The sequence below is a fragment of the Crocuta crocuta genome, unplaced genomic scaffold (genome assembly GCF_008692635.1).
Source record: "Crocuta crocuta isolate KB4526 unplaced genomic scaffold, BGI_CrCroc_1.0 scaffold99, whole genome shotgun sequence".
NCBI lineage: Eukaryota > Metazoa > Chordata > Mammalia > Carnivora > Hyaenidae > Crocuta > Crocuta crocuta.
The window spans coordinates 7400458-7425606 of NW_027551560.1; the positions used below are offsets into that span (position 1 = coordinate 7400458).

General features: G+C 38.1%; 1 protein-coding gene and 1 pseudogene across 10 annotated transcripts in view; one reads left to right on the top strand and one right to left on the bottom strand.

The window, feature by feature from the left end:
* Positions 1–25149, bottom strand: part of CDC14B (cell division cycle 14B) — a 101648-nt gene that overhangs the window by 7496 nt on the left and 69003 nt on the right. For 6 of the 10 annotated variants that reach the window (XM_077749577.1, XM_077749575.1, XM_077749583.1 and 3 more), the window contains 7 exons: positions 20914–20980; positions 18262–18324; positions 15220–15307; positions 14692–14922; positions 9708–9846; positions 9382–9541; positions 8512–8609 (listed from right to left, as the gene is read on the bottom strand). In XM_077749577.1, the coding sequence (XP_077605703.1) occupies positions 8512–8609; positions 9382–9541; positions 9708–9846; positions 14692–14922; positions 15220–15307; positions 18262–18324; positions 20914–20980 (846 nt within the window). Of the gene's footprint in view, positions 1–950; positions 1852–3586; positions 3733–8511; positions 8610–9381; positions 9542–9707; positions 9847–14691; positions 14923–15219; positions 15308–18261; positions 18325–20913; positions 20981–25149 lie in introns of those variants that run through there. The other 4 variants (XM_077749580.1, XM_077749581.1, XM_077749579.1 and 1 more) reach the window with 2 other exon arrangements.
* On the top strand, positions 21513–21663 carry LOC144219571 (U4 spliceosomal RNA; annotated as a pseudogene).

Here is a 25149-nt window from a genome sequence, read left to right on the forward strand (position 1 = left end):
AACTAGTTAGTCCTACCTCCTACCCCTGTGTTACCACCATATTAGTTAATAACCAGAGCCAGGTCCTCATAATGTAGCAAAGGTAAGCAAATTCTTAATATTATGCAAACCACAGCATATTCAGCATTTAGTAAAATGCTCAACTTTTCACCACTAAAAACACAATAGGTGGCATCGTCCCAGAGCAGAAGCCTGGGGGGCAGTGGTTTTAGAGATGTTTGGGGAACGGTGGGGGAGGGGAGAGGTTGCTCTCAGCTTTTTGTTTTATCCCCAGGGTATTTCTCAGAGCCTGTGGAGCCTGTGAAAAGGGTCTTCAATTTCAGAGGGAAACGGATTCTGGGTAAATGAGCCAATGCTTGACTCAGAATTTCTCACAAAGTTTTATCATTCTAACAAATAGAAAAGGTACATGCAGACATAGTTGTTTGATCAAAGAAGTTAACCAACCGTGGAGGTATATGAATTCTACCTCTGAAAACAAGGATTTATTTACAAGTCTGATTATATCAAATAGGGAGGGAAGGGCAGGAGACTGATATAATAGTCTCTGTGTTATTAACAGGATCTGAATATAAAATTTTTCATAAAGAAACACATAAACACAACAATGACAAAACTTCTGCTATTTCTGAAGCCCGGGCCCAACGTGTGGTGCTGCCATAGTGGTCCTGATGCCTTGCACCTGCTCAGCAAGGTTCCTGGTTTTTAATCTCCATTTATACAGAGAAAACTAGACTCCCCTTGGCTTTTTGGAAATACCTCACCTACTTTTCAAATAATTTGAGGCCACTTATGGACAAAAGTATAGATAATGACCACACTGTAAAATCATTAATATGAGAATAGAAACAAGAGCCAATATATTACTTGCCTACGAAATTTAAATCTTGATCTCTTAAAGTACCTACTACTAAAAGGCTTACTGTTTGAAAAAAGAAATCATCGCTAAATCAAATTTTAGGCTGACAGGAAACATCTTTTAAATAATTATCTGTTTCTCGGGGCGCCTGGGTGGCTCAGTGGGTTAAACATTGACTCTTGATTTCAGCTCAGGTCATGATCTCATGGTTCAAGGGTTTGAGCCCCGCATCAGGCTCTGCGCTAACAGTGCGGAGCCCGCTTGGGATTCTCTCTGTCCCTCCCTTAGTTGTTCTCTCTCTCTCAAAATATCTATTTCTCTATAAAATTAGTGTAAATAATTTTTGTTGATTTTTTAAAAATAAGAACATGACAGAAATTTGGAAGGCATTAATCACATCAGTAGAGACTCAAATCATCAGTTATTTGCATTAACAGAGCAGTTACTATATCTTGTAGGTTATATACATCAATCAACTGGACCCCCAGCAACTACACGTAGGTATTACCTGTGATAACCTACACACAACATAGTAGGATAAGCTGGCAAACACGTGTGACGTTTTCACTCCACCACAGGGTAAGTGGGAACGTGCTACCACCTCTCACCTTGCAAATCAGACCAATCACATGGCTTTGCAGAGTAATATTCTACAGATTCTTACTCAGTCTTGCCCATACTGCAGTTCACGTTCTTTGCGAGCCCTCTTGAGTCCCAGTATTCCCAGTGCAAATAATTGACAAGCCAGGCCTCTTACCGCTCAAACCCCAAAATGCTTTGAACATAAATGTTCAACTCCAAGAAAAGAATCCATCAGTACAACTACGCACTGTTTATACTTGGTTGTCCACCACTGACACAAAACGAGCTTTCCAAATGATGGGCATGGGGCCCTGCAACCTTCACAGACACTTTTCCAACCATCCTAGCGTGTGGTGCAGCCGTCTGAGGCACTGGTACGGTCTGGTCTTCCAGGCTTGCCAGGTGACGACCTGTCAGGCCACGGTACGTCATCAGCCAACAGAGGGGAATACCAACAATGTGGCCCATGAGTAGTTACCTCAAAAGAAAACTATAAGGATTATACCTGTTCACAGCACTGTTACTGCTGAAAGCTTTTCTTTCTATAAATTCCAAATTAATCAGGCAGGATAAACAATATTCAGCTTTGGATCTACAAATACATTGGCGGATACCAATAATAACAATAAAGAAGACTGGATCTTACACAGAATATTAAAAAGAAAGGGGTCTGCCTGATGGAAATCACTTACTTACCCTGGGAAAAGCAATACAGTCATGAAGTCCCTAAGTATTATTAGCAATGACTCCACCTATTCAAAACACCTTTCCTACGCGGAATAGTTTGAGAGAAATAAATCTAAGCATGATGCTCAAGTCAGAATATGCAAAACTCTAAGCTTACTAAGAGGAATAAAGGAGAAAAAACGAAAAGGTCATCTATGTACGAAATGTAGCTTATTTATCTATGTAATATTAAGCTTGTACTAGTAAGATAGTAAAGAAAATGTCATACATAGGAACACGTTAAGCAGCCTTTCCTTACTTTTGAAAAGAACAGAGTCTGCTGGATTTTTAAGTCTTTTCTAAGCCATCTGAAGACACTCCACGAAGCCACAAACTATGAGAGTTGGTTGAAATGGAATTCCACTTTGGAGGAGATCCTAGAAGGAACTTTCATATTCTTTTACAACTCCCAAGTCCAAGTTGGAACAAGAGAATAAATTCTTGAAATATGAACTAAAGGAAGAGTTTCAGAGAAAAAAGAATGCAGCTTAGACTTAAGAGGGTGGTGGTAAACCACAGTCTCACAGACACACCCTCCTTCCCCTGCTTGGTCTAAACTGCAAGGTATTCCCCAGGGAAGCTTCCTGCCACAGTCTCTTCACTGTTAAGGTATTCATTTAAGGGTAAAAGATATCAAGAGAATACAAATTCTGCTCTATTAACCCAATAAAGGCAATTTGATTACTTTTGGGAAAGGAGGAAAGTGGGAGGAAGTAAGCATGGAGACAGTCATGCAGAAACACAAGACTGAACAACGGAATCCTGTCTTCTCTGCTGTGCTATTTCCATTGAACATCATTTCTGAAAACTGTACTAACTACGCCCCTAAAGGGGAGGACATGAAGTGAAGCAGAGAAGATTCTGCTTCCTCAAGAAAGAAGACTTTGCAGGGAAGCAGCTGCAGGCTGAGAGTGCAGTGTGCAATGGCAGAATCAGAGGAGAAGCACTATATAATGCTCACTAGACCTCACAGCTACAAAAGCAAATCTCTGCCAACAGCAGAAAATCAGTGGGCATATTCTTTTTGCTACATTGAAAAGTATATGCAAAAGATGTTTATTCTGGAAAACTAGAGAAAACTGACTGAGTGAAAACCACCCCAATGATCCCAAACTCACAAATTTTCTTGATAGGGAAAGAAACTATTCCAGTGGCTTCATAAATTGTCACTTCAAAAAAATCTGTTAAGAGTAAGCACAACTTAAAAACTAAGTCTGTTATTTTTAATATCCCTACATGAAAGGATCAGGGAAGACCCCCTCCCGCCACCATCCCATTCATTGAGAAGTTTCAGAAAGAACCTGTGAAAAGAAGCAAACCAATAAAACTGGGAGAGCTGATAGTGAGAAAAACATGCATCATGAGAAACACAATGGCCACCAGAGGGGACCTCGTAGAGAAATGGAATGGGACACTTACACAGCAGCTATTTGTCAAAGGGTCCCGACGGCTACTGTGTTCTGAAACCATCGAGACAGAATAGCAGGATGGGAAGAATGTAGTCACAAACAATCCACCAGATGACAACACTACACAGTGCAGAGGTCAGCACAGCTAGGGAACATCTGGAAAGGGGTGAAGGGGAAAGAACAGATGTTCAAATTGGGAAGCCAAAATAAATAAAATAATAAATAAATAAAGCCATGTGTGAATTTTAGACACCCTGTGATAGATACAAAGGGGTGGGAAACAAGGATGGAGTCTTGCTACTTTGTGCTGGCGGAGAAAATGCTACCTTCAGTTTTCAGCTGATTGGGTATCTGGTAACAAAAGGTTAGACCCCATCTCTAGCTGGATAACTGTCCCATGTTAATATAACTGTGTGATACGGTATCAGAGTTATAGTTACATGACTAAAATTCTTCAAAAAGCACACAACATGCACACACAGAAAACTAAACCAAACCAGAGAAAAAGGAGGGAAACCTAACCAAACAATGACAAGAAAATATGGCCTGATAATTAACAATGTTTCAGAGGAGGCACAATTATAAAGGAACACAGTGCAGCAGATCCGCTCTAACTTCCATGGAGTCAGACACTGGATCATCTGGGAGCTAAGGCAAACTACGTATTCTAAATATAAGGACTAGAGAAGCACGTCCCACCTTGGCCAACACAAAATGATGGCAATTTCCCCCATGTATTAACACCACATCTATTTTCTTAGTTGTTTTTAAAAAAATTTTTTTTAATGTTTGTTTATTTTTGAGAGAGAAGAGGTGGGTAGAGAGAGAGAGAGAGAGAGAGAGCGCGAGCGAGCCGGGGAAGGGGCAGAGAGGGAGACAGAATCTGAAGCAGGCTCCAGGCTCTGAGCTGTCAGCACAAGAGTCTGATGCAGGGCTTGAACCCACAAACCATGAGATCATGACCTGAGCCAAAGTCAGATGCTCAACCAACTGAGCCACCCAGGCGCCCCTCCTTAGTTGTTTTCTTCATTCTTTTTCCTCCTGTGGCCAAACTGGGATTTCAGCTCAGGATTTCTTAATGCAGCAGTCTAGTTTTTGGCAGTAAAGGAGGAACCCTCAGTTGGAAGAGTGGTATTCCAGCTACTATATTTCCAAATGGTCACCTGGACACAACTGTGACCAAATATAAAAGGCTCTACTGAGCATTTGCTTTGTGAGAACTACTGCCTCATAAATGAGTGGTCTGGCTTACTAGGCCATTTTTACTGGTGTTCTTGTCATTTGAATCACTGAACACTATGTGCCAGGCACCCTATATGGTATCTAGCAACAAGAGACTGCATTAAGGATGGACCCAAAATAAAATCTAATCTCACCCTGCAAGTTACACCTCGTATCAGCTCATTTACTCTTTCCACAAAAACACAACTTACTGATACATGTTAAGATTAAAGGGGCTTAGTATGTAGACAGAATAGAATAAATGGTCCAGGAACACTAGAGAACTATCCATCCACCCCAACTTTCATTTGCAGTTACTGATTTAACAGTTATCTTAAAGGCAGAATGGCCAGAATATCCAAGTGTCCACATTATAGATTTTTCACTGGTCCTCTAGTAAAGCTCATGGCCTAAGAATTATTTCCCAATGATGAAACACACACCCATCCACACTGTGCTATTAAGGAGGATTTGAGGCACATTAGATCTATATTTTCACCTTATTCTCAGGTAGAGTATACTTCATTCTTCAAGCACCATTTCATTTAACCCTAACCTAGCAGAAATCATCAGGATGCAGAAAAGACAGGCAACATGGATGAAATTATAAAATCTACCAAATCTGTTTTAGCACAGAGAATAATACACGTGCTATCACATCCTGCGGATCACTTCAAGGTAATGGTGCTACATGATTTACTGCCTTCATGGTAGCTGGGATCAGACAGACTCTCTGAGAAAAGGACTACTTTACAATATCTAACAATTTTAACTCCCCCCCAAATACTGTTTGTAAAATAGAAAACAATAATTGGAATGCTATTTTGTGTATTCTAAACTTGCTCTTAAGAATTACTAGCACTGGGGCACCTGGGTGGCTCAGTTGGTTAAGCATCTGACTTCGGCTCAGGTCATGATCTCGAGATTCCTGAGTTCCAGCTCCACGTGTCAGGCTCAGTGCTGACAGCTCGGTGCCTGGAGCCTGCTTCAGATTCTGTGTCTTCCTCTCTCTCTATGCCTCCCCAGCTCACGCTTTTTCTCTTTCTCTCTCTCAAAAATAAACATTAAAAAAAAAACTTAAAAAATATCAAGAGTACTTATGTACTTTTCACTAACTTTCATTCTTATAAGTATTTGCATTCGCCTAAGTACCAATAGCGAAGCAAGATAGGTTACCTACAGCGATAGAGGAGTCAAAATCAGGAGGCAAGGATTGAATTTAGATTTCTCAACACAAGCTGTTGTTCAAAAACTCTCTCTCAGGAGACTTATTTCTAAAATAACAACAAGCATTTGGGAGGGAAACAAAATCCCTAACTGACCTCTTCTTCTAGGACCAAAAGAACTACAAATACAACCAAAAAAGAGAGGATTCTAACAGCAAGGAAGGGTTGAAAAAACAGAGGAAGGGTAGGTAAAATGTTGTAAAAGAAAGAAGGGAAATCTAAAATCTCCCAGGATTTTTACTTAAGAGCTTAAAAGTATTTTAACATTTTGTCTTTTCCTTTAAAAGTGTGGCCTAGGGGCACCTGGGTGGCTTAGTCAGCTAAGTGGTTAAAGCATCCAACTTCAGCTCAGGTCATGATCTCAAGGTTCCTGCATTCAGGCCATGAGTGGGGGTCTGTGCTGATGGCTCGGAACATGAAACCTGCTTCGGATTCTCTGTCTCTCTCTCTCTCTCTCTCTTTCTCTGTCCCTCCCCTCCTTCACTCTCTCAAAATAAACAAACATTTAAAAAAGTAAAATAAAGTGTAGCCTAAAAGCCTGTTAATTGTGTGTATGGGAGGGGGACAGTTTGGGAGTATTCTACGGTTTTAAGGACTACAATTAGAATTAAAGGATCTTGAACTAGCGCTTTATTTATTTTTTGAACTTTTACCATTTTCCTTGGTTTATAACTTAGGCTAAGTGCCTCGGGGAAAAGGGCCAGCCAGTGTTCTTTATTTCTTTTAGGGGTAAGGTGGGGAGTAACTCTATAACTACCATGTAAAGCAGAGGCTGGTCTTTCCTTCAACTATCACTGATCTCACTCAGCTTTCACCCTGGGGAACCTCACACACTAAGGCAAATGTAACCATACCTAGTGTCACCTGCTGGTTTCCAACTGTATTTAGAATTTTAGTCTTTGTTCACAGTTTTCTATTACCACGAACCTATCAGCTAGCCAGCACTTTTGACAAAGCAGGATTCTCATCCCAACTCCCAATTTGATTTCTGATCAGAAACTACTAAGAAATAAACTAATGCTACAGATTTGTAAAAACAAAACAAATCCCTGGGCATAATTAAAAGCAACCCCAAAATCACCCATTTTCTAGAGTTTGTGACTCAAAGTGTGGTCCCTGGACCAGCAGTGCCTGCAACACCCAGAAGCTTGCTAGAAATGCAGGATTACAGACCAGGCCCAATAACCGTAATATGCATTTTACAAGCTCCCACGAGATTCAAATGCACAGTGAAGTCTGAGCACTGCTCCAGGGCAATACCTATTTCCTTCACCAAGTCTCTTACCTCTTCAGGATGATTATCTGGAGGGACTACAAGATTTCTAAGTAAAAAGAACCATTAAGGCCTTTGATGAAGACAAGGAAATTAAAAACAAAATGGCATTTGGAAATAAATAAATTATATAAAGCGCACTATTCTTAAAGCTTCTTAAGTTATGTGAGGCACCACTAAGCTGCAAAGAACGCTTAGTAAATACCTACCATCAATACTGCTGCCTCTCGGCCCTTTTTTGAAAAACCCCATTCTTTTCTTTGAGTCTTTTAAGAACTTCCCAAGGCAGCGAGTGGCCCATGAGGACACATGCCTTCGGTGTAATTCAAATTTCGATAACAAGGAGACACCATTAAGGAACCACTGCTAATTACGAAGACCACCTATTTTGCTCTGCCATCAGCATTTATGATGCCATAGGGCTTTACCATATTATAAGATACTTACTAATAAACAAAATGACTTATCTCCATTCTCCATCACCAAAAAACAAAAACAATAATAACCAACATAAATGGAAATGTGGTACCCCACAATGAAAAGGAAGAAATCCAACAGCCTAGATGACAGCATCTACAAAAGAAAATCCTAGAAAAAAAAGTGTAATGGCCAAGTTTCTTAACTCTAAATATTTCTCCAACAATCTTGCATGTTCCATAAGACTGAATCCCAACTAATAACTCACACAAGCAAGTACAGGTGGACATACACACAGTAACTATAAAACTTCCTAACTCCATACTAAACCTTATTCTGTAACTTGAAAATAATTCCCCAAACTAAAAATTAATACAAAAGTATCATTTAATTTAGTTCATTGTTGCCCTGAAATAATATGACATTAAGCCACAGTATCATCACTGATTAAATCCTACCATATCCAAACAAACTGCCCATAATATGGCAATGAATTTAAGGAAATTCACAATTTTAATAACAATGGACAAATCTGTAAATCTGTGGTTTGAGGATGTTCCCTGGTGATTATCCACAGGGAAAAAGCTTTCATACCTATACAGGCTAGTGAGGTTACAATAGAGGACGGAGATAAAGCGTGGCCAAGAGCTTCTTGGGCAACACCCCTAGATTTTAAATAATGTAAATAACCATTTCAAAGTGGCATAATGGGCATGAGACTATGGAGAAAAATGTACAGGAAAAAGTGCTCATGTACATATTAAGTAACATCAACCACACAAAGGAAACCAGACTCACGTGAGGGGAATAGCGTTTGTTTTTGACTGTCTTCTGCTTTTCAGGGCACGAAGTCTATCACCTTGTGTCACTCCATGGATTTCATCATCATCACTGTACTGTGTAAGTAAAGAGACACTGAGCTAGTGACTTCAGGTGCACTTAGGAAGGCAGTAAAGCCTATCAGCTATGTTTACGCATACAGACACATACAAATAAACCACCGAACTCTTAAGATATTTGGCTGCTTTCAAAATAAAGCACAGGTCACATTTCAAGTCAACCAAAAGTTGACTTTCACAGACACAGAACCGGACGGCGCTCTTGTTATAAAACATACTGACAGCGAAGAGGCATAGTGGGTTTCCAATCATGAAAACATTCTTTAAAACATTTCACAATCCACTCAGCCACCAATTAATACAGTACCTCTACCCCTAAACTCTGGGTTCTTTATAAACTTTTCCATTTAAGAACAACTAGTTCCCTAAATCAACAGTCATGAAATGGAAAAAAACGCCCAGTGGGGGATGTGGGCACACAGGGAAGAGTCACTAGGGCCATCTAAAGAGCTTCCTTCAAAAAAATTAAAAAATTAAAAAATAAAATAAAAGAGCTTCCTTCACATACCTCTTTTTGCCACCAGTGCCTAGTGAATATAGAAAAAAGAAAGACAAAACACAAAAAAACTTCCATTTTATGGACATATAACCTTATTTTAACTATTTTCAGTAAAAATTTCCTAGAGGGGGCTATAAGTATAAAAAAAAAATAGTGTGACAATAATCCCTCAAAAATGTGCTTTATTATTTTTAGCTACAATTTCCCCCATGCCCTATAAGGTCCTCAACAGCACTGAAAACAATGACAACAGCATGATGGTTTGATTACCAGTTCAGGTTCTTGCTTGTCTTGATTCTTGACCCCATTGATTGAAATGTCATCAACAGCCAAGAGGAGTTTTGAGACAGCTGCTCTGTGTTTTCCATTCTCCTGACCCCTTAACTTTTGACGAAAATAGTCACCTTCCAACCAGAGGCTTGCCTGTTTCCTAGAGCATTTAAATAACATCAGAATACAGCTTTCCAGAAGGACCATGCAAACAACTTTCTCCTACTGAACTATCTGTTACTGGAGACTAAGAAAAATTCTACTTCCCATCATTTTCCAGGCCCATGTGTTCCCTGAGGAATTACAAAAGCTCTCTGTCTACTTACATCACCAAAAACTGTTGCTGAGGCCCAATCACTGAGCCAGGTCTGCAGATTCTGACCCAAGCAATGGTCTCGGCTGCTGTCATCCTGTAATGCTTCATGATGTAGCAGGCTATCAGAGTGCCCGTTCGTCCAAGGCCGGCTAGAAACAGAAACAAACCAAACGGACCTGGTCTCATGTACTCCAGAATTTTGTTGGGGAGGTAACATTTTTTTGAAAAAGTTTCTGCTTCTCTGCTCAATGGCGGTTCTCAAGTTTGGATGCACATAGCAATCCCCTGAATAGTGTTAAAAATACTGGGGAATTCTGATTTAATCGGTATGTGAGACAGCCTTAGCATGGAGATTAAATCCCCCCAGATGATTCTACATAGTCAACACTGAAAATTATTTTCTAAGCAAGACTGTTATTACTGTTTTCTACTCTGAGTTTTCTGTTCATGGTACCATCATCTTTCCAAACACAGAGGCTTAGAATCTTACACTTTCTCCCGTAACAGTTTTTTCTACTCCACTCCTGTTCCTATTTCCACATGGATTTATTTTTTCTAACTTTTTTTAAAAAAATGTTTATTTTTGAAAGAGAGAGTGAGAGCACAAGTGGGAGATGGACATAGACAGAGGGAGACACAGAAGCTGAAGCAGGCTCCAGGCTCTGGGCTGTCAGCACAGAGCCCAGCACAGGGCTTGAACTCACAAGCAGTGAGATCATGACCTGAGCCGAAGTTGGATGCTTAACCAACTAAGCCACCCAGGCACCCTCACATAGATTTCTTTTTTAACTCTATTCCTGCTATCTTTTCTTTACTCTCATCTAGACTACTATCATTATCTCCTATGATGGTTAATTTTGTAGGTCAGTCTGGCAGGTGTATTCGGACGAGACTGCCATTTAGATCGCTGGACTATGAATAAGTAGATCATCCTCTGTAAGTTGGGTGGGCCGCACCCAATCAGTTGATGGCCTGAAGAGAACAAAGGCCATCCTCTCCAAGAAGGAGAGAGTTCCCCAGAAGTATGCTTTCAGACTTCAGCTGCACCATATGGTGTCCAGTCTGCCAACTCATATGGCAGATTTTGTACTTGCCAGCCTTCATATTCACCCAACTCAATTCTTTACATATAAAGATGTGTGTATATAATATATATATACACATCCCACTGGTTCTGTTTCTCTAGAAAACATTCACTTATACAGACTCTGGTACTGTGAAGTGGTGTGTTACTGTAACAATATGTAAAAATGTGGAACTGGCTTTGGAGTTGCAATTGTAAAAGCCCTGGAAGTTTTAAAGCACAATGTTAGTAAAAACTTAGATTGCCTTGAAGGGACTATTGGCAAGAATATGAGTGTTAACAGTGACTCTGGTGCTGACTCAGATGGGAACAAGGAACACGTTACTAGAAACCGGAAGAAAGGCAGTCCTTGTTAGAAAGTGACGAAAGGAAAAGAGAAAGAGAAAAGGAAAAGAGAAAGAGAAAGAAAAAGAAGAAAAAAGAAAGAAAAACTTGCTAAATTGTTTTAGTGCTTTATGGAAGGTAGAAGTTGAGTGACAACCTTGGATATTTAGCAAAAGAGATTTATAAGCCAGGTACTGAAAGTACAGCCGGGTTTCTCCTTACTAATTACAGTAAAATGTGAGAGAAAACAAACGAACTAAAGAAGGAACTATTAAGCAAAACAGAAACTAAACATTTGGAAAATTCTAGGCCTATCCATACTGCAAAGAGGGAGAAGGTGTGTTCTGGAGAGAACACCAAAGGTGTGGTCATCAATCTATTCCATAAGGTGATTACCTATGGATTTAATCAGCCATTTCAGCAGAAGCCAAAAATCGTGATGGGATTGATTATACCAGCAGATACATTGCCAGAATGAAACAAAGGGAATACATACAGGATGAAACAAAGGATTTTAAATTCCTGGGATTCTCAAAGGACTAACAGGAACATCTCACTAAAAACATGTCTCACCCTTCAAGAAAAGAGAAATATACCCCCAAGGAACCAACAGGGCTATCACTGCAGCCATAAGCCCGGGGCAAGGCTGTCTATTCCTGAGTTTCAGAGGGTGGGGTCACCTCTGTGGTGAGTGGCCAGACTGTTCCTGCCTGAGCTCAGGGACAGGGCTGCTACCCCAGTGGGCCTGCATGACAGAGAATGGAGCCAGAGCATTATTTCTGAGCCCTGCTATCTAACATCTGCCTTGCCGGGTTTTGGATTTGCTTGGGACCTGTCAGCCCTTTCTTCTTTCTGATTTCTCTCATCTGGAATGGGAACACCTACCCTATGCATGTCCCACTACTGTATTTTAGATGCACTTAACTTGCCAGTTTCCACAAGTTCACAGACCGGAAGGCATTCTGCCTCAGGATGAATTGTACCTGGAGTGTCACCCATTATCTGACTTAGAGGACAATTAGATGAGACTTTGGATCTGAAACTGATGTTGGAATGGGTTGTCTTTAGAGGCTGCTGGGATAGGCTGAATGCATTTTAAATGTGAAGACATGAATGCTGGGCACCCAGCAAACACAATGTTATGGACTGAATTGGGTCCCTCACTCTGTCCCCCTAAAAATCCATATTAAAGTTGTATTTTCCAGTGTGACTATCTCTGGGAAAAGGGCTTTATGGAGTCAATTACGGTTAAATAAGGTTATGAGGGAAAGGTCCCTAATCCAGTAGGACTGGTCCTTAGAAGAGGAAGAGACACGGAGCACCTGGGTGGCTCAGTCGGTTAAGTGTCCAACTTTGGCTCAGGTCATGATTTCATGGTCCTGGGTTCAGAGCCTGCTTCAGATTCTGTGTCTCCCTCTCTCTCTGACCCTCCCCTGCTCACACTTTGTCTCCCAGCCCCCTCCATCAAAAATAAATAAACATTAAAAAAAAAATTTCTTTTAAAGAAGAGAAGAGACACTATGAGTGAGTACATGCATAGGACAAAAAGAAGGCAGCTATTTGTAAGCCAGGAAGAGGCCTCACTAGAATCCAACCTTTGCCAACATGCTCATCTTAGATTTGTAGCTTCTGAAGTGGTGAAAAAATAATTTCTGTTTAAGCTGCAGTCTGTGGGATTCCACGGTGGTACCCCAAGCAAATTCATACACTCCCTAGCAAATCTCACTTTGCACATGATAATCCATGCTTTACAGTATCATCAAGTTTTTTTCCGGAAACAAAATCCAATCCTATTAGATCCTCTTCAGGTTCTTAACAGGTCCCCAGTCAACTTCTGGGTTTCTCAACCTTAGCCCTACTGAATTTGGGGACTGGTATGGGGGCTCTCCTGTGCACTGTAGGCTGTTTAAGAGCATCACTGGTCTCCACCCACCAGATGCCAATAGCATCTTCCCACCAACTTGTGAAAACAAAAAAAAAAATGTCTTCAGACATTGCCAAATGTCCTCTGGGGGGCAAAACCACCCTGAATGAGGACCTTGGCTGAGAATTATCTCAACTGCTTATTGTACTTAAAAAAAATGAAATAACAATGTTGGGTTCTTTTAATTATTTATTCTTTTTAATTGTGGTAAAATATACATGACATAAAATTTACTATCTTAACATTTTTGTTTATGCATCATTTTCCTGGTTTCATTTACTTCCTTATGTTTCCTTTTAGCTCACTGAGCATTTTTTTAACGATTTACTTAAAGCAGGCTTCACACCAAAGGTGGGGCTTGAACAACCCTACTCTACTGACTGAAACAGCCAGGATCCCCGAATTTGTAAAGTCAGCTGTTTTAAATTCCTTGTCACATAATTCAAAGACCTACGTTTGTTTAGGGCTGGTTGCTGGAGATCATTATCACCATTTTTAAGTGTCCATTTCTGTAGCATTAACCAACTTATTGCTGTGCAACCATTACTACCATGTCCTAGGTATACTTAAGACAAATGTGTGTTTCCTTTTTGGGGGAGTAGCGTTCCAGATGTGTCTGTTATTTCTAGTTGATTTACTGGGTTGTCAAGTCCTCTAATTCCTTACTAATCTTCTCTCTGTTGTTCTTTTCATTACTGAAATGGAAAGTACCAAAATCCTAGTACATCATACAGTATATTATTATACAGTCATTCATTCAATAAACAGTAAGTGCCAAGGCACTGCTTTAACTGCTAAAAACACAGCAACTTGTTAGAATATAAGCTCCACAGCTCTTGGAAGTCTGTTCTGCTCACTGACATATTCTAGAACATATCAAACAAAGAGCACTGAGTATTTGAGGAATAAATGAATGCATTTCAATGTGATAGATAAGCCTTTGTAGGGTTACCAATGAATACAATTTAATTTATTATGCTTTCCATATGAAATTAGGGTGTCTTTTTTGAGAGTGTGAGAGAAAGAGAGAGAACGAGAGAGAGAGAGAGAAAGAGAATGAGCAGGGGAGGGGCAGAGGGAGAACCCTAAGAAGGCTCGGCAATCAGTGCAGAGCCCAACGTGGGGCTCAACCCCATGACCAGATCATGACCTGAGCCAAAACCAAGAGTTGGACGCTTAACCAAATGAGCCACCCAGGCGCCCCAAAATTAGGGTTTTACTTATTTTTTTAAATTTTTAAAAAATGTTTTATTTATTTTTGAGAGAGAGATAGAGATAGCATGAGCAGGGGAGGGTCAAAGAGAGAGGGAGACACAGAATCCGAAGATAGGTTGCAGGCTCTGAGCTAGCTGTCAGCACAGAGCCTGATGCAGGGCTCAAACCCACAAACCATGAGATCATGACCTGTGCTGAAGTCAGACGCTTAACTGACTGAGCCACCCAGGTGCCCCCAAAATTAAGGTTTTAAAGGCATTCTATATATGCACAGCTTTTTAATGTCAATCATACCTCAATAAAGTGGCTTTAAGAAAAAAGCAACTTACAAACAACAACAGCAAAGGCAGCTTCATGTGTCCTGGCATATAACCTAAATGGGCATGGTGCGTTTCTAAACGTATATACCTACGTTTCCAGCATCTTTAACCAACCCTTGGAACATACCTTTACAATGTACTGCAATGGCGCCCTCTGCATTTTCACAAATATCCAAAAATTCTTTGACAATGGCATCAGTAGGGGTGCTGCCATCCGCAAAGAAAAGGTCATAGTGATCGAAACCAGCATTCGTAAAGCGTTTGGCATCATACATCCTTTTATTCAGACGAATAATAGTAGTAACGTTGTGATTCTTAAAGTATGGAATATAAGCCTCAGGAGAATGTTGGTGGTAACCTAATAAAGAAATTCACCAGACACTGTCAAATGCAGAAAGAAAACAATGGGTAACAATTTCACCTGTAATTGGGTGGAAAGAGTATCTGAACTGGGGGCTGAATACCAATTTGATTATAACTATAAAAGGATTAGTTTAAGAAGTTAAAAGCCAGGCAGAATGATGTACTAAAATGACCAAGTATATTTAAATAATTAAGACAGACAAGCTTAATTTAACTCTTTGGCCTCTTTCAGAAGAAAATACAGGATACTTTTAATAACAAAACTATACTAGGTCCCATTATTTTTGCATACCACTTTCAAGTCTGGTTCTTGAATGAGGTCCACAGAAGGCAATAAATCGGTCTGGTATTATCCAGTTTAAATCTCCATTTTCTGCTTTCTGCAAAGGGAAGACCAGGTACAATTCATTTTTAGACTTCATCCCCTATCCACACTCCTTCTCAACACTGAGTGTCTGAAGGACTTCAAATCCATTTGTTTTAGCACAAAATCAGTTTATAAATGACCATGAGATAGGAAACTAAAAATTAGTCTGCTATGAGTAGTCCCAGAGAGTTAATTTCTTCTGATCCCAATCACTTTTTTAAAAACAGTGTTTCTTTGCTTGGATAGTCAACCTTTGGAAAACAGCTTACTGCTGCTATTCAAAATATACCTAAGTATTTTAATTATTTTATCCAGGTAAATTCTCATATAGTTGTTGCTAATTAATAAGAAAGCAAACTTTTATATTATGAGGGCTCATAGAAACTTTCCTATTTCCCTGAAAGACTAACTGGATTCCAACATGAGCAATCTTGATTCCTTGAACAAAGGGTAGAAAACAAAACTTCTGATTTCTCGCTATTTACACTTTATTTCTAAAGACACATACCTCCATCATTTTGTTAGCTATTTAGTAAGAGGGTCAATGAAAAATCTGCACTAAATCCACCAGTAAATTACAAGTACAGTAAGATCACAGTGCATCTCTAGAAAAAAATGTGAACATAAACTGATACTTAAAACACTTTACTTCCTGTTATTAAGTCCTTTCAACAGAGTTACCGTAATAATTATTTTAAGATAAATACAGCTCAACTTTAACAATAATAGAAATGGATACCCAAAGACTTAAGCAGGAAGTAGAAGACACTCGATAGTGGAGAAGGAGAGAACTAGCAATAAAAACAAGCAATTGGGGTATACATTTGTACACCTAAGAACAAGTAAGCAATAAACTGTGAGTTGTCTGAATATCTACAAGCCAGTAAGGTAAGCCATGTCCAATTTACTTAATTATCAGTGAGGGGAATTAATGAGCCCTTATTCCATACTAAAAGTCCTAAGCAGGAATGAGAACGCGTCCAGATAATTCCAGTTTTGAAACGGAATCAGAAATCTGGAGTTTTTATAATGAGAAATATATAATTAGATTTCACTGAACTGTAGACATCACATATTGTAAGATGCATCCTGAATTCAGAGAAGTTATATAATAGGGGGAAAATGGGCATCATGGAATCAATGAAAGACACTAATCCAAAATTTCTAAATATCTGTAGAGAAACAAAACTACCCATGGCCTGTAGTTACCTAAACAGTTCCTTGTGTTTCAATGCAGTTTCACTGAAAGTAAATAGCACATGGGGGCAACCTTGTTGCTACTCCCAACACTGCATTAGTGAAAGGGAAGCTAACTAGCACCTATATTACTCCTCAGTAACACATAACGACAACACTCTGCTCCACTGAAGGAACACCTACTGAGGTTCTTAATAGTTTTATGTGTCTAAAAAGAGAAAATATATTTTATTTTAAATGCTTAAATTTATAAGGACAAGCACAAAAATAATGGCATTAAGTTATATTTACTTAAGGATCCCTATTAGGATATGCATTAAATATATATTGTACTTCAGAAACATACTGGTATTACAGAGAAGTAAAGATACAGCTGGCCCAAATGAATCAATAATGATATGTTTTATATCTTTGGTACATCACAGTAATTACTAACCGTAACTATTAGACTAGTTCAGTTATACCTCAAAGTTTAAAATAATAAGTACTCTAGGGGTGCTTTGCTGGCTCAGTCAGTTGGGTGTCTGGCTCTTGAATTTTGGCTCAGGTTGGTCATGATCTCAGAGTTCATGAGACTGAGCCCCACGTCAGGCTCTGGGCTGACACTGTAGAGCCTGCTTGGAATTATCTCTCTCCCCTCTCTCTCTGCCTCTCCCCATGTATGTTCCTTCTCTAGCGCTCTCTTTCTCAAAATAAACAAACATTAAAAAATAATAATAATAATACTCTAGAAATTGACTGTGAAAGGAACAGTTATCTGAGGATTCGAGACACTGTTGCATAAAAGTGCCATCTGTTGGAATCACTCCTGCTCCAGATAACTACAGTAGGATAAAAAGACAAGATTCTACAAGTACTCTTGGTGAAAAAGACCTTTAGCATAATAGCATCTTATTACTTAAAGGGTGGAATGGTAAAATCAAATTGCTTATTCTTTAAAATATACATTTTAAAATGTAGAGGACATCTATTGTTTTGCTTTCCTGGACTTTCTTCTTTCTCTTTCTTTCTTTTATTGTCTGTGTGGTTTGACAGGGCTGATCCCAGCACACCCCTCCAACTACTGAGATGGCCCACCCAACAACTACCCTCACCAAGAACACAGTCTAGCTCAGAGCGAGGCACATGATCTAAGCCAGGCCAATGAGGAACTCATGAGTTTTTTGTGATGAGTTTACCCAAGTGAGTAAATCAAAATTGCTGGTCGCCATCACTACTGTGGAAGGCTGGCCTGGGAACAAAACTAGCTTTTTCTGGCAAGTATCTGAGTACATTCATCTGGTCAGGCCTGAAGTTCTAACACCTGCTAAGTCAATAAATGTCCCCTTTTTTATTTAAGCCATTTGTATTTATGTTCTGTAATTTGCATCCAGAAGTGCCTTGACTTCATACAAACAAAAGGTTATGATAAAAACATTTTCCAGAGGGAATTAGATGGAAAAGGACTTTTATTCACCTCATCAGATCCTATGCTAAGGGTTTTAAAATTTCCTCATTTAATCACTATGAAATTATCACTACTAAAAAAAATTAAACATGAAAGAAAAATGCCCAGGAGCACATTTCATGCACTCTGGCAAAGATTTATCAAATGCAGAAATCACCTCTAAGAACTAGAACTGTAGAAATGGGGGTAAGAGGATAAAGACCTGCCTTTTTTTTTTTTTTGCTCTATACATATCTAAATTGTTCTCTTCAAAAAACAAGAATATTACCTCTATAAGTAAAACATGAATAAAGGAGTTAAAAGCAGTATCCTTGAAAACTTACTTCATAGTGTTCATATTCATCAAGGTTAAATGTGTTGAAATTAAGGAAGTCATACTGCATTGCCTAAAATCCAAAGGAAAGCTTTTAAGATAAAGATGCAAATAAGAAAACAATTTCCAATCCAATTTCCTAATTAAAATTATCAGGAGGTACCCCAAAAGAGCATTATGTTTAGATTTTGTTGCACTTAATAGCTTAATAGTTTTCAAAGAAGGTGGGTTATGTGTTTTAAATGCTTCCATTATCTGGAAAATTAGCTATAATAATATTTATTTTAATAAGATTTGATTTTTTATTTTCCTTCATCAATCATCCTATTCATGCAGAGCTAAATAACCAAGACTTCAAAGAAATCCTACTAACTTTAATAACTTAGTTAGCTGATCTAATGATCAACACCACCAAGCAATGGCCCCTAAATAAATAGTAAAAAAGAAATAAGCCATAAGTTAGCTTATCGCAAACAAATCCCACCACTTCATAAATATCTTCAAATTCTTCTGAATTTGGATTAAAAGATGAATGTTCCTGATACAACAAAATTCAAAATTTTGATGAAAAAATTCTTCTTTCAATAAAAAGAAAAACCGTAACATTTCTGTTTTATTCTGTAACCTCTCCCTGAGGTGAAGTGCCAGATCATGCTAAGCAAAATAAGCAGAGCATCTAATTTCTGAGTCAAAGACAAGCTGGTGGCCTCTGAGAAGTATTATCCCTGCTCACTGAGCCAGACAGTATGCAAGCAAGGATTATTTTTTTATTGAAGTATAGCTGACATACAATGTTTTATTAATTTCAAGTGTCCAACATAATGAAATTGACAATGCTATACATTACTCGGTGCTCACCATGGTTAAGTGTAGTCACCATCTGTCACCATACAATGTTACTGTGCTACTACTGACCATATTCTCAATGGTGTACCTTTTATCTCTGTGTGTAAGCAAAACTTCTTGATCAGCAAGGTATCCTTGGTTCAAAAGGGGTGACTCTGTAAACTCAGCTTTCAAAATTTAAACTACTGTAATACGAATGGAAAATGAGAAGGCTACAATACCAAACAAAAACTCTCATTTTTAAAGATATAGCTATTTAAATTCTAATTCTAAGAGTATGATGAATTATATTTCTTTGAATTCAAAATACTCAATATATGTCATGCTATTTGAACTATATGCTCCTAACAGAATGATACAATAAAATGCAGTTTAGAGGCAATTTCTATTCATAAGGAGAACCTATTTAGAAGCTGCATTAAAATGAAGTCACAATTACTTTTATAAATATTTTATATAGGCAATAATGTTCAAAATCAGCCGTAAATAAAAAATGTTTCAACTGAAAATCAGAAGCTGTTGACTCCTGAATAAAATATAAAGCGAGAAAAGGAGTCTTTGACCTATAGTTCCTGCTAATTAATTAGACTTTGGATATAATATCTGACTTAAAAAAAAAAAAACTAAGCCAAAAATAACAATAGAATGTTAGAGTAGACCATTTCCAAGGCCCTCTAAGTTTTTCTCCTCTATCTTTAAAGGAAGTGGAAGTAGAGAGAAGGGAACCCTAGAATCAGAAGAGGTATGCCTGACTGCAGTAGCAGTTCCCAGGGGTCATTTATACCTGCTGTCCCTCCATCTCTTGATTACCTCCTCTGCACATTACCTGCCTAACGTGAGGCCTGATAGAGCTGCCTCAGAGCCTGTGGCAATGAACTTGATCAGCTCTATCACAGTGACTGGACTCAAACCCAAAACAACATTAAGTTCCATACCTTGCTGCCTAATACAGGAAAAAAAGGTATACTAATTAATCTCTGAATTCGTATACTAATTAGTATACTAATTTCTCAGAAAGCCACCATGTTTCATTATACAATAAACCAGTGCTTTTTGTTTCATTATACAAAAAACCTGAGATGCTGTTGAAAGCTTATTTGATCCATGGGCTACTGATTTACAATTCTAGTTTCTTGTGCTGCCCTGACTTTCAAGACACATACCTGAGGGAGGGAGTGTTATTACCAGAGTCTGCTACGTCACATAACTCCAGGGGACCCCATTCATTTAGAATGTGATATTAAAGGTGTCCCTCGGAGTCAAAGACAGCAGGCAGCGCTGGTTATAAAACACAGCAGTTATTTTTAAATAGCTCTGACAAAGCAGTGGTGACCTACTTAGTCTTATATAAAACCTAGTAACAAACTAGTGGACTACACAAATTCTTCTGAACTAGAAACTGAATGCCTGAAGACACAAAATGAAGTGTTGTTATCAATTACTGCATAACAGACATGTCTGTGGTAAAGAGGATTGGTGGATATCAGACCATAAAATATGTAAGTCAAAGAAAACTTGGAAACTGGTACTATATTTACTTTTTGTTTTCCTTTGAAATCATAACACATTCAAAACATGTCTGGATTTAGAACCTAATTACATAACTAGCTCTTATTGTCTTCTGTTGTTCAAGTGGCTTTTCTCCCAACTCACTCAGGGAAACATTCAGATTCAGAAAAATTGTTCTCTGGTTTGGCATCATTCTAACGTTAATGAGAAATGGGGTATCTCTGACATGCTGCACACCTTGGAAGATCCTTGCAGAAAAGGCTTAGTCTTCCAACTCAACACTGGGTGCAGTCTATGATTCACTTACCTTCTTTATTGCATGAAAACAGTCGAGAAGTGTAATGTAGAAATTGCAACTTCCATAGGCAGCATCTCTGAAATCCCAAAAGTATTGAAATACATAGCTCAGTTAACTTTAATTTTCTGTGATACACTCACCTCAAGACAAAGCAAACTAGAATCTAAAAGCAAACCACATACTGAGGACCAGACTCACNAAATCTTGCCTTCTGATTTAAAAATCAGATAAGGATAAGCCACTGTTATAAATTTCACTGCAGTTTCTACCTATTCCAGTAGATACTGTTTTATAGGCATGAATCAATAATAACCACTTTCTAAATTTCAAATGATCTCCCTAGATCATTTTTGGCCTTGATGGCTGGGCTTCAAAAGTTCCTTGAGTTCTAATCAGTAATAGGTACTTCTTCCCACAAAAGAGCAAGGCATTGAATCTTTTCTTTGAACTAGAAAATACCATATTAAATTGTTACCAGATTAAGACTTCTTTTTTATTCTGTTTATACATATATATGTGTGCATGTATAAGTATGTGCTGCAAGTATGTCTATCCATGAAGAAAAACAATACTGGGAAATCAAAGTAACATTTGAAATACTAGGTGCAAGCTTTGCACAGTGGCAGTAATATAGCCAATGAAGTTTATCTGAGGCGCAATTATTGCTAACTGAAATACTAGTTGCAAGCTAAAAAAGAAAGCGGTCTGTTTTTCTCAAAAAATTGCTTTCACAATTTTTAACAAGTTAACTGAGTTAACTTCTTTCTGATTCTTACAAGATCTGAATACCAAGAAAACCACAGGAACTAAGGGGTCAAACACTGTTAGTAGAGCTTTAGTGCTCTTGGGGAAGTACTTAAATTAGTTTACAGACAACTCCACCCAACACTGCATCAACATCTATCTTTAATCTTACCACAAATCTCTTAATGTCAGTTAAGGTTTTGAACTCCACTCCCATCTGCTTCTCCTTTCTAGCTACCAGGAGCCATTACAAAGGAAAATGTTTGGAATTAGGCAAGATAAAAATTAATTCAACTTTGATCATTCTAGACATGCCAAACAACTGTGACTCTCTGAATAGTCCTTATTTGGTCCCTTGGTAGAAACAGGATTCTACTGAAGCCATCATTAATTGCCTGTCTTGGTTGAGTTTTCACACTGTAATATTACTTAACCTGAAAAATTATTTCAGTTTTCAACTTACACAAACCTTAAGAATACAAACTTTTATAGCAACATGAACAAGGAGGAAAAGGACTATTTTAGTTTTAGACATTATTATCTGGATTGGTTAGAATTACTGAGTTAAGTTATAGGTTAGCTTTCATAGGATTGCACACAAAGTCTTACAACATGCCATTTCTGTCCAGTAAGCTTCTGAATTTAAAAAGCTATTCATCCAAACAGCTAGACCAGGTCTCTATGCAACCTAGAAAATGATTTTACCAATAGTTTATTGGCAATATTCAGGAGGAGAAAAACAAAATGACCCTTACAGTTCTCAGTGTGGTCACTGGTCAAACAGCATCAACATCTCCTGATCTTGTTAGAAATGCTAATTCCCAGCTCCATCCCAGAACCACTGAGTCAGAGGTTCTATGGGTGGGCGAGGTAATTTTTGTTCTAATAGGTTCTCCAGGTGATTGTGATGTATGTGCAAGTTTAAGAACCACTGACCTATAGAATCAACACAAATATTTGTTGATTTGTAGAAATAATTTTTCCATGGAATAAAGTACATTTTTAGATAGAGAGTCTAAAGGTAAGGAAATAAGGTAATTTAGCCTAAACCAAAATCAAAATTATCAGAGAAAATATGGTGAAGTCTTAAACTGCATCCCAGTGTTTTAACCATTTCTTTCATTATCTTCTTAACCTACTGATAATTCTTTCCCAATCAAGTTAAATACATGTTGATTCAGTCTTTGTGATAACTTGATACATTTTTTCAATGCATATTTTTTGAGAACCTACTATGGGCCAAGCCCTGCTCTAGTCAATGATTCGACAAGCTTTGATCTGGGCTCAGCTAAAGTTCTGCCTCATGCATCATACGACCTGAATAGACAACGAATATCTTTCTTTATTCATTCCTGTTTACTTCATTAACACCTCCAATTTTAAACAAACCCATACTTCCTTCCTTCTACCCAAGCAATCAGCCTTCTTCAAAACAGCAGAATGGCAGCTATGAATCTGGATGTTAAGGTTGGGGTCGGTAAGATCATTTAACAAACTTAGAAAAGCAGAGGAGAATCAATGAAGGAGTATTGCTGAGAAACTGAAAAAACAATGTCAAACACTAGTCTAAAAAATAACAGCTTTTGCAGCAGCTTGTATGCATAACAGCCCCAAACTGCAAACAACCCAAGAATCCATCAAAAGGACAAAGGACAAATAAATTGTGACGTTTTTATCGAATGGAATGCTACAAAAGCAATAGAAAAAGGATGAACTACTGATGCCTGCCACAACATAGATACATCTCACAGGCATGATGTATTTTAAAAGCTAGTCCCAGTTCTGCAAAATGCCTACTCTCTGACTCCGTTTATAAGAAGTTCAAAGTCCAGAAAAACTAACTGATGGTGGTAGAAGTCAGCAGTGGTTACTTAGGGGGTGGTTACTCACTAGAAAAAGGCTGAAACGAATCCTCAGGGGTGCTGGCAGTGTTCTGTACATTGAACTGGATGGTAGCTACATTTACATATGAGGTTAGTGGGCTCAAAATAGAAAGTAGAGACCCACCCCCCCAACAACAACAAAAAAAATCAACTAAGAAGCAAAGGGTAATACCAAAAAATAAAAATATATGCTCTTCATAACAGTAATCCTAAGGTATTAAAAAAATATTGAACTACATTTTATACTACTTTTTCATTTAGACAAAGAGAAATATTGAGTATACCCATTTAGAAATCAAATCAACTTGGTGATTGAATAATTTTATCTAAGTTGAATTAAATCTAATTAAATACTGCTGTGGAGGGGCGCCTGGGTGGCTTAGTCGGTTAAGCGTCCGACTTTTGCTTAGGTCATAATCTCGCGGTTCATGGGTTCGGGCCCCGTGTCAGGCTCTGTGCTGACTGCTAGCTCAGAGCCTGGACCCTGTTTCAGTCTGTGACTCCCTCTCTCTCTGACCCTCCCCTGCTCACGCTCTCTCTCTCTCTCTCTCTCCTAGAAATAAATAAAACATTAAAAAAAAAAATACTGCTGTGGAACACCAAAAGTTTTTTAACTGTAAATCAATGCTATTCTTACTAACAGCTATATTTATACTATGCACTTCAAGTAGCAAGAATAAATGACTACAATGCAATCTCTTCCAAAATATTATCAAGCTTAAACAACATTATCAAGCTTTATTAATTCTGATTGCCCTACTTTCTAATTAGTAAGTTCAAAGAACAGTAAAATGTGGCGAAGCACCCAATTTCTTAAAAAATATGTCATATGCTGATACTTTTGTAGAATGCAATAAGTATAAAATATAACAGTATTGTATTATTACATGCCCAAAACAACACAATAACTTTATTTCTGTAAATAAAAATAAAAGTTTTATTCAATAAAAATGTTTCTTATAAACAAAAATGAATTACTAGAAGAATAGAAGGAAAAAAACACATCAAACACAAGCCCAAATTCTTCTAATATTTGATTCCACAGACATAAAAATATTCTATTAACATTATTACTAAAGTCTCTAAAATCTTATTCCCAATTCCTATAGTTAGCTGGAAACAAAAACTTCACAGATTGACACTAATTCATAGGCCATCCTTGGAGAAACAATACTTTGGATATATCAAATATCTCCTATCTGTGACTGCAAAGATTCAAATTTTACCAACTTGAGCTGTTTCTAGCTAAGTCCTGTTTTTTAGAGAATTACAAACATTTGCTCCTGGGGCTAAAAGTAACTAACTTCATTTCTCAGTGCCAAACTACAGTAATTTTAAACTCAGGTAAAGCCAAAAAAAAAAAAAAAAAGCAAGCAACATTTATCTATTTTTGGCCTTTGCATTTAAATCAATGCAAACTCTCTTTTACATCAACAGTGTTCCATGAATCCTTACTTGGATTATGTGAAACGTGTGCGCTTATTCTATATTTCAGGACCTTGCGCTATCAACTTTAAGAATGGAACTATTATAGAGGAATACTAATATAAAGAGCTCTGTACAACTAAATTATCTCTGTATATCAATGCTCCTGTGACTCACAGACCACAGATACAAA